Source organism: Camarhynchus parvulus, chromosome 6 (assembly GCF_901933205.1).
Source record: "Camarhynchus parvulus chromosome 6, STF_HiC, whole genome shotgun sequence".
Taxonomy (NCBI): domain Eukaryota; kingdom Metazoa; phylum Chordata; class Aves; order Passeriformes; family Thraupidae; genus Camarhynchus; species Camarhynchus parvulus.
Window position 1 is genome coordinate 1,480,674 of NC_044576.1, and position 18,635 is coordinate 1,499,308.

Here is an 18,635-nt window from a genome sequence, read left to right on the forward strand (position 1 = left end):
CGCCCCCGCCGCCTCCCTCCGCCGGCCCCGCCATGGCGGCGCCGAAAGCCTGAGGGAGCCTGCGGGGCGCCGCCGGCCCGGCCCGTTCCCTTCCGTTCCCTTCCGTTCCCGTCCCTGCCTGTGCCGCTCACAGCCCGTCCCTGCCGAGCAATGACCGCGCGCCGTTCCTCTGCACTCCCCGGTCGGCGGCTGCCGGCAAATGGCGGCTCCGCTGTTCGCTCCTCGCCAGCCCCCTGAGAAGCCCTCGGGGCTCGCTCTCCGTCAGGGTATCGGACAGACCGTGCCCCTTCCCGAGGGCGAGCTCCTCGCTGCAGAGCCCTGTGCTGGGCTGTGCGGCACCTGGCCAGGGGAAGCCTCCCGCCGGGGCTGAGCCCGTTGGCAGCCGCAGAGCGGGGCCGGGGGCGCGGAGCGGCCTCTGAGCGCTCGGAGCTGAGGCTGAGGGTGAGCCCCGGGCACGGCCCCTGCCTGCCTGCCTGGGCAGCGCCCCGGCACCGCGGGCACGGCTGCTGTAAGGGATCGCCCCGTGTGCTCCGGGATAACACCTTGGCCCCACCTGGGGTTCTGCATCGCGGTACTCGGGCTCCCGGGATGCAGGAGCTTTTTGGGGGGTCAGCACCTGTCTAAACCACTGCTGCTTTAGGAATGGAGCCTGCGTGGTGTAGGAGAGACCCGATGGTAAGCGGCGAGAGTTGGGATTTGTTCGAATACCGGCCCCAAACCCATCGTGTTTGCCGAGCTCTGCAGGCCTGTGCGCGTTGTTCTCCCTGCTTTCCCAGGATCTCTCGTTCTGTAGGGGTCGGAGCAGTCCTTAGTGCCCCAGCTGGGTGCTGCAGCGGGGCCATCCCTGCCCAGCGAACAGGAGGTGCCACGCCTGGGCTTTCCATGGCGTGGTTTCTTCCCACCTGGGAGTTTGGATTGGATAGAACTTGGCCTTTTTCCCAGGACTGCCACCAACCTAGAATTTTGGTCTAAATTTCTCGGATAGACATTTAAATACTGGTTTGTTGTCACTGTTGAACATCACAAGCTATTTGCAGAATAGTGTTAGTGGATGTAATACAATGGAATTCCTAAATTTAGTGGCAAGACCCAGGTTAGACAGGTAGAATTTCCCCCTTGCAGGCCTTGATAACAAACAGCTTTTAAAAACCCTTGGGATTAAAAATTCTGATACGTATGGCTTCAAAGGGATTACTTTATGGATAATTTACTTTATAGGTGGTCTTTGCCCTGAAAAATACATACATACTGGTTTTTCCCACTACCTGCTTCTCAAAGCAAGCTGCAGAATAACCAGATCAGAGAGTCTTTGTTATTCTGTGCAACTTTGTATGGAAGCGTTCTTTTTCCTGCTCACCTCTGGAAGCTGAGGCAAGATCCATATTTCTTAAAAAACACATGCAAGATGCTTTTGTCAGCGTCTAAAGGGGAGGTGGGGCTTTAAGATTGGTTTGGTGGTTATTTTTGTGAAGACAGTTCTAAGGAACAAATAATCCAAGTGCTGCAGATGTAGGATGCTTTCCATGAAGGTATCGGTGAGGGAGTGACTCAGGGATCCTAAAGCCTCCTCTGATCCTGCAGACTTGTCTCCAAGTTCATGATGGCACTGCAGGAGTTGCCTTCTTGTGGGAGGGCAGTTTGGCAGTGCTTGGGTCCTCTCCTGATTCTGCAGCTCTGAGCTTGTGTGAGGACAAGGATGAGGCACACCATGCAAAACTCAAACGAGTTATATTGAGCCTTGGATTTCTCATAAATGTGTTCTCTGCCCTCAGGAAGCAAAACCCCTGAAGCCAGTTGAGAAGATCTGGTCCTGGAATGTTTAATGTATTTTAGAGGAATGAACTCAAATAGAGATTTATTTAAAGGGCTATTTATGATTTTTCCAAGTTGTTGGTAAATGTCCTGTTACATTGAAGCAGAATTTAGATTCACTCTGGGCTCTGAGCAAACAGAATTGTCAATATGTGTTGGGACTGAGAGCCACCTTTTGTTGGTGGCTGGGTACAGAGAACAAATACGAGATTTCTTCACTTCCAGAACAGTTTGTTCATCCTGAGCAACACCAACCATGCCATGTGTAGGCAATAGTCTGTGCCATCTCCTGTGCTGCAATTCCCTTCTAAATGAACTTTATGTCCTGGAGCTAATCTTTGTAATGTTTTTGTATAATAGATATGGCTGCCCCTGCTCTCCTTTTCGATGCTGCTTTGGGAGTTGCCCCTCAGAAGTCAATAGGAGCGGTGAAAGGCTGAGTTACTGCTCAGTGCTTTTGTGTTCTCCAGGCTGCCGCTGTGCTGTGGGAGCCCCAGGCACCGGAGGGGCAGAGCCCTGCTGTGTGTGGCCTTACCAGAGGGGCACAGGCGGGGCTGAGGCTCCGGGGAGCACATTGCCTGCCAGCTGCCACTTTGTCACTGCAGCGCAGCCCTTGGACCTGCAGCTGCCTGGCAGCACAGAAACAGCCACTGAACGCTGCAGGGGAAAGGGTTAAAGAGCTTCCCTTTCACCTTACGCAAATACACAAGGAATACTTGGAAAAGAAAGGGATGTCAGGAATGCTGTTGGGAGGAGGGACAGCTGTTTGTTTTTTGTCCTCCCACAGAGTACAACCTATTTAAATATTTACATGTTCTGTTATTAAAAGACTTTCTTTCCTATACTTCTCTGGTTATTAAGTTATGAATGGTGGAGATTGAGAGATTTGTAATTGCTAATTCTTCCACTTGTAGTGACGTTGAAAAAAATTCTGTTGTTTTATTTACTCCGAGAAACATGTTGGTAGAGTTTTCTATCAGATTCAAATGGTTTCACCAAAGATTGTGCTTTTTTTAAATATTATTGCTTTTAGTTACTTCGTATATTTTATAATCTTGGTAGGTTATCTGAACATGCAGTAAAAGTAGATAATTTCAGACGATGCAACCTTGAAGAGAAAATGGTGGAAGATTAATATTAAATGTAGAATATTATCAATGCAGATATTAAAGCTCTTGTGGATGCAAAAAATATATATTTGTTATTCATAAATAGCTCTGAATGGTCACTGGGCCCTTCACTGATACACATGTGGCCTGTTCCAGCCTTGGTCACATCCTGGGCATCTGTTCTCCTATAAGGTCACTGCATCTAGAACTGTATAACCACTCACAGCATCTGCTTGCAGCTGCTAAGGAAACATCAGGAGTTAATGACATTAAACATCTTTGGTTGCAGAGCTCTTGCAGGGGTGGGAAATGTAATACCAGAGCTCCTAAGGCTCCAGGGCAAAGACATCAGCATGTGGTTAGGTTAGGAAGTAATCTTTTGAAATCAGCAGATCATGGGTGGCACCAGATGTGTCCAGAGTCGCTGTTCGGCTGAGGCCTTGGTCATTAATCATAGTTGAAAATTAAGGTATTTCACCTCAATGTAAAATGAGTTTCATGAGGAATGTGTTTTGCACATAGCACAGACCTTCAATATGCAGTCTGAAAGTAATTTGGCATGAGAAAGAGTGTTCAGTTTGATAGCAGACAGTGAGTGTTGCATGTGTAGTTTTAGTTGCTCAGAGTGAGTGGTGTGCCGCTGCTGTTTGGTGTTGAGGAGCAGTGTCTGTACCAAGGAAGCCTTCGGAGAGTGAAGGTTGCTCCCTTTGTGTTGAGCTGACTGGCAGAGCTCTGACAGACTTTGCTGAGGTTGGTGCTTTCTTCTCCAAAGTTTGCACCCTGTAATTGTTATTTTGGAAGTAATCCTTACTCTTGTCTATAATAATTACCCATCTAATGATCTGGTCAAAGAATGGTGGCAAAAGTTAAAAATTGAACAGAAGATGGGCCAGGTGCAGTGCAGCCTCTCGGTGTGTGCCTGTTTGCAGTGGCTGCACAGGTGATGGTGAGAGAAATCTCCAGCACGTTTCAGTGTCCGGAACCCTGCGGTCTGGGCGGGAGCCAGGGTTTAATGTTGGAGTGACGGTGGCAACTACAAATCCCAGGGAGCAGTGCCAGAGCAGCTCCGTGCGGGCGGGCTGGCTCCGAGCGGGGCCAATGGCAGCGGGGCACTCCCCGCTCCGTGCGGGTCAGCTCAGCTGCCGGCGCTCAAAAGCGCCGCACGGAGCGGAGCGGAGCTCCGGACTGCCAGCGCCTGGCGCCCTGGGCTGCTCCGGATCCCCGTGTGAGCTCTGCCTGCGCGCTGTGCTCCTCAGCCTCCCTGCCGGCTGCCCCTGGGCTGCTGCGGATCCCTGTGTGAGCTCTGCCTGCACGCTGTGCTCCTCAGCCTCCCTGCCGGCTGCCCCTGGGCTGCTGCGGATCCCTGTGTGAGCTCTGCCTGCACGCTGTGCTCCCTGCCGGCTGCTCCGGATCCCTGAGTGAGCTCTGCCTGCACGCTGTGCTCCCTGCCGGCTGGGGAAGCCCGCTGGACCGGTGCCGATGGATGCGATCCTGAGCTGCAAGCCGGAGGACCTGGAGGATTACTACAACTTGCTGGGATGCGATGAGTTATCGACGGTAAGAGCCTCTCCCTCCTCGCCAGGTATTCACAGTTTGAACGTGCTCGTGTGTCTGCAGGGAATCTGCGGGCAGGAATATTTGAAATGCCTTGTGCACCTTCTTTCTTGCCACTGATAGGATCTCCCTTGGAACGCTCAGTTTTATCTCCCGTGTTTTCTCCAGCATTAAGAGCCTGGGGTAAGGCTTAGGTTGAAAATGCCATGTAGAACAGGACTGAGTTACGGAGAGAGCTAACTGCCTGTGTTTGACATCCAAATCATTAGCATCCAAATAATAGTTTAGAATATATATTATTGGTTTTGAAAACTGAAAAAGCTATTTATGTACAAGTAATACAGTGAAAGTTCATAGCTTTAGGGCACTGATAACGCTGAGAGTTTCTTGGGCTTTATACATAGTATAATATTTTTTAAAATGTATTCACTTGTTCAGATGAAAACAAAACCAATATCTCTATAATTTACCATATTAGTATTTTAAATGCCGTTTTTAATTAAATTCAAATACTAGTTTTACTAATTTGTTTTGATAGCAGATACATGCTTTATAATGAGATTTAGCTAAGCTATTTTTGAGTGATTTGCAGCTAGAACAAGGGTGCATCGTGTTAAAGATGTCCATACAACTTTTTGTTGGCTAGTCTAGTATGCTGATTTTGTTGTTGTTGTTTGGGGTTTTTTTTGTTTGTTTGTTTAATTTAGCTATTATATTAACTGGAATAGAATTTCTGGTTTTGAAAAGGAGTTTTGAGTACTCTGCTGTAATGAGGGATGTATTCAGTGGAGATTAAATCTTCTTTTGCTCAGTAAATTTAATCGGACCTGTCCTAGTGGTGAAGTATGAAGATGGGGAGCAAACATCCTCAGTGTGTCCCGGAGGGAAATGTAAAGCTTTTCCCGAGACGCTCCCAGAAGGGATCCCAGCAGAGGGCAGTGCTCGGGGCTCCACGCAGCCTTGTTTCGCAGATGCTGTTTCTCACTTTCTACCTCACACTAATTCCTTAAGGGCTTAGCAATTAATGAACAGTTCAAGTACATGTGATAATGATTTTTCAAATTGCTTGAAAATGAAATGTAAAAGCTGGAATAAATGCTAATGGGTGCTGAAAAACAAGCTGTCGAGTACTGTTTGTTGGGAGAAGCAGCAGATATTGCTGCCCTGTTTTTGACATGGGAGAAAGAGCTGGGAGATCCCGGGCTGACTGAGCTCCAGGATGGCGTCCCCTCAGACCCTGCACAGCCCTTCGGGGGTCTCACAGGAGTTTGGAGCATTACGGGGATTTTGCAGTCTCACTGCTTTGTACAGGAGTCGAGCATTTGGCACAGCGTGCACAGCACGCTCCCAGCTGCAGCACTTTCATCTGAGCTGCTCAATGTCCTGCTCTTGGTTGGACCTGGTTAAATTTGAGCAGAAATACTCTCAGTTTCTACGGAGTTTTTGCTGTATTCAAGTAAACACAAACCAAGTTCATTCGTGGCTTCGGGTAGAATTGAGCTCACAGACACCTACTTCATCTTCAGATGTGACAGGAAGAGGGGAGATTTAATCTCCATCCTTCTTCAAGAACAATGCTGGTTTTGTATAGTGGGTGTTGGATGTCTGTCTTGGTAAAACACCTCACTATATATTTTATATTAATTTTGTGTATGTTCTATAAACTTCCTGTAAACTTTTCTATTGATTTTTTTTAAGCTGAAAACTTCCATGTTGCCCTTCTGCTAAATTTTAACCCTCTGCACACATTTTAACTTTAAAGTTCCCCTTTAAGTAACTAAGTGTTTGAGATGATAGCTGGCTATACAGTAACCAGTCTCACCAAGTTCTCTGTACACTGTTTTAAAGTGTCTTACTGACTGCAGATACACCACATTACATCTGTCCCTCTGGAAGGAGCTTCTGAGCAGAGTGAAAAGTGTAGAATTCTCAAGATACTACTGCAGATCACATTTTTTTCCCAGAATATGCCAACAAGATTTGTCCAGCTAGTTGAGTAAACTGTAATTTTTTTCTAAATAAAAAATGCTATGAGACAACTTTGAAGTAAATAATTTAAATTGTATGTGGCTTTTATGGTTGGACAAATGATGAATTTGTATGAAGAGCCTTTGTAGTATGGGAAAGAATGGTAATTTTTGATTCCTTAGGGTGAATTGTGAAAGCTTAAACTCAACTGGAATGATATAAAGAAGTTTTGGCTTCTGAATTATAAGAACCAGCAAGATACTTGGAAAAGCGCTAAACATTTGAAAATCTAAGCTGATGCCCACTCCAGGGGCTTCGTGGCTCCACATGTGCTAGTTTTTCCAGTGGTTGTAATCCTTTATGCTATAACAAACAGTGGGAATTTGCAATTAACTGATAAACTAATACATGCCAATATTCTAATGTTGATGACAAATCTATTCTACTCCAAGCCAACCTTTTTGCAAGGAAAATTAGCTTGAAGAAAGAATATGTACTACTGCTTATGGAGTGAGTTATCTTGTGGTGTCCAAGATGGAAACCTCATGGGGTGCTGGCTGAATTTCCTATGAAGAGGATGTGGAGGAAGCCACCCAAACATACAAATTGATCTTCAGCAATGCAGAGAGCCTTTGCTTCCTGCTATGAGACTGTTGAAAGATGGAGTTGATTAAACAAAGTCAAGAGCAACAGAAGGGATGCATTTTGCCTCTGTGGTCAAATGTCTTTGCACATTTTTCTCAAGCCATGCTGGATGACTGAGCCTCACAAAAACAAGACTGAGTGCATGGAAATGAGATTAAATAAGCAGTGTCGCTGGCAGATGGTTGTTGTTACCTACTTTGCTTGCACTGAAGCTTGTAAAATTGAATGGGACAAAATCTTTCAGCATTCCTCGTTGTTTCTCCCAGCCTCTTTCAAAAAGAAAATTTGTAAATTTTTTCTGTATTTACTCACTTTGTCTCAATATTTTGTTTAGGTCGAACAGATTCTTGCTGAATATAAGATTAAAGCCCTTGAATGCCATCCTGACAAGCATCCTGGAAACCCCAAAGCAGGTATGTATTCTTTCCTGTGTAAAAGCAATTGATTTTTTTCTTCTATTAGCATGGCAAGATAAAAAATTCAGCCTTAAAACTTTATTTCCCCCAGTATATTTTAATCATTGTGTGCATTGAGCACGTTCTATTTAAATAGCAAGCTTGTGATATTCTTTCTAAGACTTGCACGCTCCTTTGTGATAGTGAAGGAAGACACTTGTTGGATTTTTTTTATTTCTAGGACCTTGAATCTTTTTTCTTTCTACAGTAGATCATCTTTTGATACAGAATTTATTTCTGCAGTGTGTCCCTTCCTAGACCTGAGGATTGGTGCATTTCCGTGCTCAGTGGCCCTCAAGAGCCACACTTGCATCAATCAGTTAATTTACTGCCAGGAACAAGCCTGTGAGGAACACATAAATGGGCTTTATTTTCTTTTAATGTAATTTAATGGCTGGAAGGGAAGAGAAGGCAGCCCCACGAGGAGCCTCTGTTTGCAGAGCAGCAGCTGATGTTTGTGTTGATGAGAGGGGGCAGCTCCTCAGAGCTGGGAGGGCTGAGCAGCACCTGAGTCCTTTGGAGCCAATCTTTGGCCATTCAAAGCCACAGAGAGCCCTGGGCAGAGCTCACCAAGGCTGGGGTACAAAAAAGAGCAGCCAAGTGCCAAATATCAGAGCAGCTTTGCTTGGCACAAAGAAATGTTATACTCTCTCTTTACCTGAACATGCCTCATTTACTTTAAATACCTTTTTACAGTACTAGTGAGAGTTTACTTTATGTTTTATTTCATCAGCCTAAGGTTAATAAAGAGTAATTAAAGTGGACCTTTTATTTGTTGAAAACTAGTAACATTAGAATAAGAAAACCTAGTAATATTAGAATAAGAAAACCTAGTACAATTGTTCCCTCAGCCTGTTTTCTCTTGTTTGATTTATTGTTATCAATTTTGATTAGTGTTTGGGTGCAGTGTATTTCAAAAGAACTCTCTCTAATTTGTAAACTGGAATAAATGAATAATAGTAATAATAATAGATCACTGTTACATAGGTGAGTCATAGATAAAGTCTAAATCTTTATAACCCTTCCACAAATAGTAACAAGCAGCTGCATCCTTAGTAACCGTTCCATGAAAAATTACCCTGTGGGGAAAAATGAGAGTTCTTACTCATTCAGTCTGGATAACATTTTAGCATACGTGGAAAATACACCTAATAAAATGCACGAGTTAATTAATCTGAACTATATTTAGATTATTCTTGTCTGTCAGTTCCTGTTCATCTGTTTTTCTTGCTGCTCATGGTTCTTGTTGCTGTGCTGTGCTCTGACTCCTGTGCTGCTGCAGATCTCACTGTGTTCCTTCTAACAGAGCTGCTCTAATTTCCCTTTTTAAGGTGGTCTGCAGGGGCTGATTGTGCCTTTTACCTGTGCGCTCTGTAAGTTTCTCTCACCTTAAGTTTAGGAGCTTTTGAAGCTGGTAGACAAAGGAACATTTCAGTCCTGATTTGCAGGGGTATCAGCCCACCAAAGGGGCTGTGATCCTAAAGCCAGCCAGAGCTGTGCAAGCTGGACCCAGAACCACCTCCCTTCTCCTTCTGCCCTTCTGCCTTCTCCTCTCCTTTGCTCTGAGCCATTGCTGGCAGGCCCCTTTTTGCATCTGAGTTCCTGTATTTGCCAAGCACGTCTTGTCCTTAGTGTGCTTTTTGTCTGTGTGGCAGTGGAGGACTTCCAGCGGCTGCAGCAGGCCAAGGAGACGCTGACCAACGCGGAGCGGCGGGCGCGCTACGATCACTGGCGCCGGAGCCGAGTCCCCGTCCCGTTCCGGCACTGGGAGGCGCTGAGCAGCTCCGTCAGGACGGTCCGTGCTGCGGGGATGCGTTACAGCTCTGCCTTCTGCTGCAGCGCCAGGCTCTGGCCGTGGGGATGGTGCAGACACGTTCCTGCGCTGTGGATGTGTCCCGGTTCAGGGCAGATTTGGGAGAGAATCCCCAAAGGGCTCCTCTAGGAAAGCAGATTCAATCGGCCCCTCCCCACAACCGGTCCGGGAGAAACTACCTCCTTGGAGACAAATGGAAAAAACCTGTTTATTAAACAATGAAACCGAAACAATATTAAACATTAAAGCCCCTTGTTGCTCCAAAAGAAATGACAAACTGAGAAAGTCCCTCCCCGGGTTGCAGCTCAGCTCACTCAGTCTCTGATCAGTCCCTCAGTGCTGGAAATGTCGCAGGCCAGGCCTGGCCCAGTGGCCACAGATGCAGCTGCCAGTGCTCTTCTGGGTGTTCAGTGCAGGTTAAACAGGGCCAAAAAAAAAAAGGAAAAACCCCCACAGTCCAGGGAACTTCTTTGCTTCAGCTAGCTAAACTAACTAAAAGCAAAGGAGAGCTCTGTCCCGCTGTCTGTCCATCCGCAGACAGCACAGTCCAGGAGCAGGAATGTGGAGGAGTGAGTGCAGTGTCTGAAAACAAACTGCTGCTTCTTCTCTCCCCCCTTCACTCTCTGGAACACGTCTTAAAGGTGCAAAAATTATTATTCAGCATAAACAGAACAGACTATTGGGGATAAAAGCATCATCTAGTCAACCTAGGACAAGATGTTAAGAAAATTCAGGGAAAATTGGAGCACTTCAGGAGCCCATTCATGGAAGGGTGTTAGGCCAGTCGTTTTAGAGTGAATTGACCAAGTTGCTCCTTTTATAAGAAGTTTAAGTAACTTGAGGGTTGTTTTCAAATGCTTCAGCTCACTTTGCTTTTGTAGGAAACTTTTATTTATTTTCAAAGTTCAGTTAAAGCTGGGATCTTTTTCTAATATGTTCTCCTCTTGGTATATTACTTATCAGATAGGTTTTCATGTTGTCTGATTAAATAAAGATGTCATTGAAAAAATCCAGGGAGTAGTTCCTTAGAACCCTGGGCTTCCCACGGAGCTTTGGAGGGGCCCTGAGGGGCTGGTGGGGTCATCTGGGACAGAGGCAGGATTTTTTTGGGTGATTTCCTTCCTGATTTTGCTATTGAGAAGATTTGAAAGCATGCCCCTGGTAGAGCTCCATTCCATAATATTGCATTGGGCTACATGGTCATATTTTAAGGCAGGTGAATAAAAGTTTCCCATCTCAATTCTGCTTAGGATAAAAGTTTGAGACATTTCAACTACAGCATTATGCCTGAGCTTAAATGTTTGGTGGAAATATCCAGTTAAGCCTAGTTTAGTTCCAAACAGATGTTATTCCACAGACTTTAATATTAAATATTTTAAAATTACCTTGCCTTCAAAAGGTACTCTGGAGTTAAAGACAGCTTTGAAAATGAACATTTCTGAAGTCACTCAAGCCCTCTTAAAAAAAGTCTGAATTCATGACAGAAGGAACTGGACAAAAGGCCCTTAAAATTCTGGTGTACATTTTGTTCTTCACCCCCATCTGCCATAAAGTGTCCTCTCCAGTGCTGTTTGTGACATGTAACCATACTTTCCCCCATCCCATTGACCTGCAGGCTTCTCAATGTGTTCTGTTTAACCATTTATTGCAGCAATATAAAAAAGAAAAAGTCATTTAAAACCCTTAAAGCACAGGGCTTAGTTCTTTGTTCTGTTTGCATTCCTTTAGTCAATGCACTGGGCTGTCCAAAGTAAGAAGGACCAGATGCTGGAAGCTCCTGACTTTGGTGATACCAACAACATAACCAATGAGATGTGGGCCCAACAGATGGAAAGCAGTGGCGAGGGATTGTTGGAAGGGAGCAGGGAACAAGAAGATGTTGCAATCCCTGATGTGAAACCACAATCTTCAAAGATTCCAGACTCCCCAAGTAAGTGAAAACAGCAGTTACAGAAAATTGCAGTATCCAGGGATTGGCCTGAAATGGGGGCTTTCAGTCGTGAGAAAGTCTTCTCCAGAACAGTGTGTTGAACTTCTAGCTTTTTAAATGTGGTTTTGGGTTGGGATTTTGGTTTGGGTTTTATGCTTTTGATTATTTATTTAATTTTGAAGTTTTCAGATGTTCCTTCCTCCCTATCCCAAGTTTCCTTGTTTGTTTGCTAGTAAAAGCTGCAACTGGAGAAGGAGAAAAAAAATGCTTCAGCCAAAATGGAAAGTCTAGTTTTTCTGATATATAAAAATGCAAAGTAAAAAGAGCAGTTATTTTCAGTGACTTTAAAAAATAAATTTTAGAACTGTTAATTAAAATATTTAAGTTTGGGGTTTTTTTAATCCATTATTCAGTGCTTTTGCACAGTTTTCATCTGATGAGTTAATGAAAGCTAAAATTTGAGACTTGAAGGCTTCTTTTATATTCAAACAGTTTTGTTTTTTCTAAGTAGTGTTTGCATCAGAATAAATGTGTGTTTCAAAAGTGTCCCCTGGCAGTCAGCATTTCCTGGCTGTGCTTTAGGTCACTGTACCTGACCAAAGCCTCCTTAGCACCATGGGCACCCTCTGTGCTGCCTGATCCTTCAGCAGTTTCATAATCCTAGCCCATGGTAGCACAGAGCTATTGTTAAACAAAATCAAACAGCAAATTAGGGTCCACTATGAGGGTAGCAAAACCTAATGTAATCCCAAACATTTGCGGAATGCACAAAATTGATAAGAAAATTCTACATGGAAGTGTATACCAGGCCTAACTGAAAACTTTGAAAAATTATGCTCTATAACTTCTTTTTGGTTTTTTTTTTTTGTAATTAAATCATCGCTGTATCTTTTGTAGAACAGGAAAATTCTGAAGTAAACATCATCTTGTTCCTTATAATGGTGAATTTTCTTTTCAGGCATCTTCTTTCTCAAGTTTTTTATTTTTTTAAGTTTTAATTTAATTTCCAGATATTTGAATGGAAAAAAACCATCAAACTCATCAAGTGCCTACTTCATTTATCCAGTGGCATATATTCACATGAATAAATGTTAATGTTATAATATATTTGACAGGGGGTGTGTGCACTTCAGTGTTTATACCCCATGTTAGGATGTTGATAATGTTTTTGTTTTGATCCAGCAAAAATTGATATATTGGGTTCCACTTTGAAACCGTGGCATTGTCTGTTCCTGTCACTTGTGATATTTTTGGGGTCCCCAGACAGAGGAAGAAGGAAATGATGAATCTGACTCCATGTTCTTAGAAGACTAATTTATTATTTTATGGTATTATATGATATTAAAGAATACTATACTAAAACTATACTAAAGAATAGAGAAAGGATACAGACAGAAGGCTTAACAAGTTAATAATGAAAAACTCGTGACTCTCTCCAGAGTCCCGACACAGCCAGACTGTGATTGGTCAATGAGTCAAAACAATTCACATGAAACCAATCAAAAAATTACCAGTTGGTAAACAATGTCCAGACCACATTCCAAAGCAGCAAAAGAGGGAGAAGCAATCAGATAATTCTTGTTTTCATTTTTCTCTAAGGCTTCTCAGCTTCCCAGGTGAAGAAATCCTGGCGAAGGGATTTTTCCAGAAAACATGACAGTGACAGTCACTGGCCTGGATGGATTCTGGACTGCCACCTACATGGCTATTTCAGCTCAAACAACAGATTTGAACACTAATTCTGCTCACAGGATTCAGTTTGCTGTAAAAGGAAGGTCACATTTTAGTATGAAAAGGTCCTTGCTGTTCTCCTTTGGGACCTTCCCAGCTGAGCTCTGGTGAAGGTTGGTGTTTGGTTCTTGTTCCAGCCTGCCAAGAACTCAGTGCTCTGTTTGTCCCTGCTAGTCAAGAGCACTTTTCTGTTTACTTCTTTCTGGGAAGACCATCAAGTACTGTTTCAGAAAATTAAATTTTATGCATGTTTATAGTAATTTAATTGTCTTTCTCTTTTTTCCCCTCGGGATTTTCAGAGGGGAATTACTGGCACTTGCGTTTCCGCTGGTCAGGTGATGCTCCATCAGACCTTCTGAGGAAATTCAGAAACTACGAGATCTAAAATGAGAAACACACAGGAGCAAGAGATCATCTCTTCAGCGTTCCCTTTGGGCTTTTTAACAGCAGTTATAAGTTATTTGTATTTTGTATTCTTTATTGAAATGTGTTGTTCTAGTCAATGTCTAAATACTGATTTATCACACGTGCTGTGAGCCTTATAGATGGAGATGTTTCTGTTCAATAACCTTTTCAGTATTACTATAAAGTGATGTTGTGAAGTTATCTAACATCTTGTATATTGTTTCTTATATTCTCAAATATTGTGTAGTGATTAATATTTCTTTCAATAGTGTGATGTTATAAAAAACCTACTCTCAGTAGAACACTGGGCTCCAGGGTATCCTACTCGGGAGGATCTTCCAAAAGCTTTACGACAATGAACTGTAAACAGAGCTGTGCTTATCTCTTAACTCTGTGCTCTGCTTCACTTCTCCATTGCATTGTACTCGCTGCAGTGATTTATGATGTACTCATTACAAACTTAACTTGTAGGAGAGTTGTGATCTTGTGTTATAGATGAAATAAGAACGTTCTTGTTATCCAAGGTCTCTGTGTCAGATCAAGCACTCCTAAAAATCACTTGTCTTCTACCTTAACGAGAACACTTTTTGCACCAGCTGTTTGTTTTGGAAGGCAGTTGCAGAACTTTAATTCTCCAGATAGCAATTTTTGTCTTAAGACGTATTGGTGGAAGACTGATCCTCTGTGTATGTGTGCCAGCATTGTCCCGTGGCTTCAGAGCAATTCCCCTCCCTGCTCAGGTGTGCTAGACTTGGTTTTACCAGGGCTTTGTGCAGTGAGGAATGAAACATCAGACTAGTCAGCGTTAATGTGTACAAAATCTCACATGACAGTTTTTGATATTTTGGGCAACTTTTCAAATTCTACATTGTTGTTTATTTATTTTGTGTTTGTTTTCTTCTTTGCAAACTTGGCTAATATGTCAGGTATTGACATTGTGGTTTTGTGCAGGCAGATAATTCCATCAGCAGCAAATAAAACTTCATGCATACAGAAAAGGGGTTTCTTTCATCTTTTAAATTAAATCCTCCACCCACCACAGAGATTCCTTTGGAATTTCTTGTTATTTGTCATCTTAGTGCGTAAAAGCTTAAGAGTCCAGTTGGGAATCGCAGGCAGTGCAATGGAAAGAGCAACCTGGCGAGTGCAGCGTTGTGCCCACATGGGAACAATCTGCTGTCTGTCTGTCTGTCTGTCTCTCCCTGGAGGGGTGTGTGTGTCTGGGCCGTGCTGTGCTGCCTGGGTTACTGTGCCCCCCTGCCTGGGGCCTGTTTGCCACTTGCTGTGCCCCAGGTGCTGTTGCTGGAACCCAGGAACAGGGGGATCTCCCTGAGCTGGTGGGCACCTGTGCCCTGCAGCCAGCGCTCCCCTGGGGCTGCCCCCGTGCCGCTGCTGCTGCTGCTGCTGCTGCTCCCAGCTGGTGCAGCCTGAGTGCTGGAGCTGTGCTGCTGCAGCCACGCTGGCCTAGGCTGGATGGCATTGATACCCAGAGCCACTTCTATAGCACATCATCTTTCATTTTACATGCTTTCCCTTGCATATTTTGCAGCTGCAAACATTATGAGATTAATAATTCTCTGGAACATTTGTTAAATGTATCTGGTTTGGTTTTTTCTGGTGCATTTGCTGCTTTACTTCATACAAAGGTATTTGCTCAGGAAGGACTTTGGTCCATTTTATAGAATGTCAAATAATTGTAACAGAAGAAAGAAACTCTTACTGTATGTGAAGGATACTAAGTAATAGGGAACAATTTTCCCTCCAACAAAAAGCTGGGAGTGCAGCCAGCTGGAGCACTTTGAATCAGATGGCAGCCCAGATTCTCCCCTGCCCATTTAACTTGCCGCTGAAGGTACAAGGGAGTAGTTGGATGGATGATTTAGCACCTAACGAGCTGGTTTCCTTTGAGAAGTGAACACACAATAGACCTTTGAACAGCAAACTAATAGTTTGTGTCATTAAAAGTGATGTCATTATTAGCCAATTATTGCGTGGTTGGTTTTGGCAAAGAACCTTTGGATGTTTGTTCTCAATGAATAACTGCAGACGTTTGGAAGGCTCTTAGCCCAGTAAAAGCTTGTGGCAAAAGTTGGGTTTTGCAACAACCTGCTCAAGATCGGCCCTGTAATTTGTACTTGCCCTCATGAGGAGGGCAGGTTCTAACTGGTGCTCCAGTACACCAGTGCCACCGACACAGACTTCCTTTTTTCCATTTCTGTACATGTTAATCTTGAAATGATCCATTTTTCTGTATTTCCTGAGTTGAATGAATCTATTCCTAGCACAGCAAAGTCAGATGGATTGGAAAACAAGAGGAGCCTGTGCACCCTGCTCTGCTTTTGATTCCCCAGAACCAGGTGGGACTGACCTGTTGGCCAGTAACAAGTGAGTGGGCTGTCCAGTTGTCCCTTATGTTAGAAAGTAGAGAAAGCACCTGACAGCTTAGTCAGTGTTAGATCATTCAGGGTCTACACCCCAAGCAGAAACTGCTTATCTGCTTCTTTAAATATACAGCACTTTTAGAAGCTTTTTGCTAGTGGTGTGAAAAGATCCAGTGAATGTCCCAGCTGACATTCCAGCAGCAGTTCTGGGGTGCTCTGGCCCCTGCACTGGTGAGCACCAACCCTAATTCACGCACTGGAGCTTTAACTGGGGCAGGGCTTGTGGTGGATCTCAGGCTCTGTGAAGGTGTGATTGAGGCAGCACAGTCAGAGGTTCGTGGTTTTCAGGGGCCCACTGAGATCTTTAACTCTCTTTGCAAAGCGGAGACAGTGGCAAAGGGGGTGGGGAACAGCAAGCCCAGACACTGTTTATTAGATTAGGGCCTAGGAGTTTCAAGCTGGAGGAGGGCAGCCCTCTGGAGACATGGTAAGCTCCTGTTTTCTTTTTGAGCTCCCCTTGGGAGTTGCTTAGGTGGGCAGTAAAGGGTCCTGATTGTTTGGGGGTATGTGAGGGCTCTGATTTACTGTGCTGTGTTACAGCTCTGAATGATTTGGTATGAAAACAAACAGAGTTTGTTTGTGAGGTGAGCCCAGATCCTCTGGAGTCCAGACAAAAGTGTTGATAAAACCCAGCCCTCACTGGACTTGTGAAGGCTGAGGAGTTTTCATGTGAAGTTATGAGACAGCAGATGGGGTGCAGGTGGATGATGATAAAATACAGAGTATAGGGAATGTTCTTCAATGCTGTGTTCCCAGGCCTTTGAACTATTTTTAAACAGAAATTAAGCAACTACTTAGCCAGTTATTTACAGTGAAACTGAATAGCATGGGGGGATTCTGGGATGATATAAAATTATTATATCTTTATTTGCTGCTGTTATACTTGTGCAACTGTAGAATATACAAGATTGTCAAGAACTAAAACATCCTCAACCTTTGTGTTTTGCCAGTATTTGAGAAGTTGCTTTGCCAACATTTGCCAAGTGACAATGTAAGAGTTATTCAGACAATAAACACAGACAGTACATGACTTAAAATCTCAGGCTGAGTAATGCTGAATTATAGGTAAGGTCGTTTCTTGACTGTTTGTTTTCCTCTTTAAATGAGATTTTTAACAAAGGCAGTTCATATGTTCTGTAATAGAAGCAAGTATCCTGATTATTAAAAGAGATACTGTGTATCTTTAATTTCCTGAGCATCAGCATTGCTATCTTACCTTCCCAGCAGGCTCATCTCCCATTTCAGGATATGAAAGTGTAAGCAGTGAGGCTGTTGTAAAGCTGATGAAATTACACAGCAGAAGATAAAGCCACTCCGCAGGTTGCTGGGCTGTGTCACTGTCAGACGGGCAGATGATGATGATCTCTCGTTCGTGCCGGGGTTTGGTTGCAGCCCGGTGCACACGCTCCCCCTGCTGCCGCAGGGTTGGCAGCCCTCCCCTTCCTTGGTGCTGGGGCCACACGTAGAGGAGAGTGACACACCTGGAGGGTGAGAGCTCAGTTTAAGCCAATCATGGACGGCTGGGGAATGCTGCCTTGGTTTGTTTTCCCTGGTTATTAATGGCATAATAACTTCTGTCCTGTTTTCCCCTGTCAACGCCATACTGTGTGTGTACATGCATCATGCATGTGCAGAAGGTCATAAAAGGCAGGAAAAGAGGATCGAGGGCCCCCCTCCCTGGAGGTCCAGGAGGAATCAGACCAGCTTCCTGCAGGAAAGGCAAGGTTTTATGGAGCAACTCCATTCCTTATAGAGAAGCCTTCTGCTGGCAAGATTTAATTTATTTTGTATCAGCTGTAGGACGTGGGGGCAGAGCAATAGACCTTTGGGTGAATCAGGGCACTGTTTGTGTCTTAGGCATTGGATGAATGCTGAGCTTTGCAGCTGGATGCTGTGTGTCCTGTGTGCAGGGCCTGCAAGCTGAGCTGTTGAAAGAGCACCAAACCTCTGTTCTCTCACCTCCATCAAGGCCTCTTGCCACTGCTTGCAAGGTGCAATGCCAGAACCTTGCCCTGGGCCCTGCTGCAGCTTTGGCACTGCTGTTCCTTCTGGCAGGGCCAGGGGAGGAGCGGGTGGGCACGGCCTGAAGAGCTGCACTAGGATAAATATCACAGGGCAGCAAGGATGATGGGGGCACTGGAACATCTGTCATGAGGAAAGGCTGAGGGAGCTGGGCCTACTCAGTGTTTCAAAGAGATGACTGAGAGGGAACCTCCTTACTGTGTATAAATATCCAAGGGGGGTGTCAGGAATGTGGAGCCGGGCTCTGCTCGGTGGTGCCCAGCAATGGGACAAGAGGCAGTGACCAGGAAGTGCCACCTGAACGTGCTTCTCCGCCGTGCAGTGCCCGAGCAGCGGCCCAGCCTGCCTGGGGAGGCTGTGGGGGCTCCCTCACGGCCGATGTTCCCGGGCTGGCTGATGCGGCCCTGCCGGTGCTCCGGGACCACCCGCAGGAGCGGATGATGGCTGTGCGGGACCTGCCCGCTCTGTGCCGTTATCCCAGCCCATCGCTCTGGGCGGTGCCGCTGCCGGAGAGGAGCCGAGAGCAGTAAAAGGGCACCCAGCAGGGAATGGGAGGAACGAAAAAATGGAAGCCCCTCCGGGCCGCAGCGAGCAGGGTTCGAACCTGCGCGGGGAGACCCCATTGGATTTCAAGTCCAACGCCTTAACCACTCGGCCATCGCTGCTGTTGTTACTGCGCGCTCCCGAGCTGCACCCTTATAGGGCGTTCCGCCCGCCTCAGGCTCCGCCCCCAGCCTGCGCAGCCAATGG

At 45.1% G+C, this 18,635-nt stretch overlaps 1 protein-coding gene and 1 non-coding gene across 3 annotated transcripts; one reads left to right on the top strand and one right to left on the bottom strand.

Moving 5' to 3' along the window:
- The first annotated feature begins 4,286 nt into the window (after nucleotides 1-4,286).
- On the top strand, nucleotides 4,287-14,420 carry DNAJC12 (DnaJ heat shock protein family (Hsp40) member C12). Of its 2 annotated transcripts, none has more exons than XM_030951145.1 (5): nucleotides 4,287-4,478; nucleotides 7,423-7,501; nucleotides 9,199-9,338; nucleotides 11,085-11,286; nucleotides 13,317-14,420. In XM_030951145.1, the coding sequence occupies exons 1-5, from the start codon at nucleotides 4,401-4,403 to the stop codon at nucleotides 13,400-13,402; spliced, it is 585 nt and encodes a 194-aa protein (XP_030807005.1). In that variant the 5' UTR covers nucleotides 4,287-4,400; the 3' UTR covers nucleotides 13,403-14,420. The 2 variants fall into 2 exon arrangements, with proteins under 2 accessions (XP_030807005.1, XP_030807006.1); XM_030951146.1 differs by having other exon boundaries at nucleotides 13,353-14,420.
- A 4,048-nt stretch (nucleotides 14,421-18,468) lies between these two features.
- Nucleotides 18,469-18,550, bottom strand: TRNAS-UGA. The gene has a single exon. It is a non-coding gene; the product is annotated as a tRNA-Ser (tRNA).
- Nucleotides 18,551-18,635: the final 85 nt, after the last annotated feature.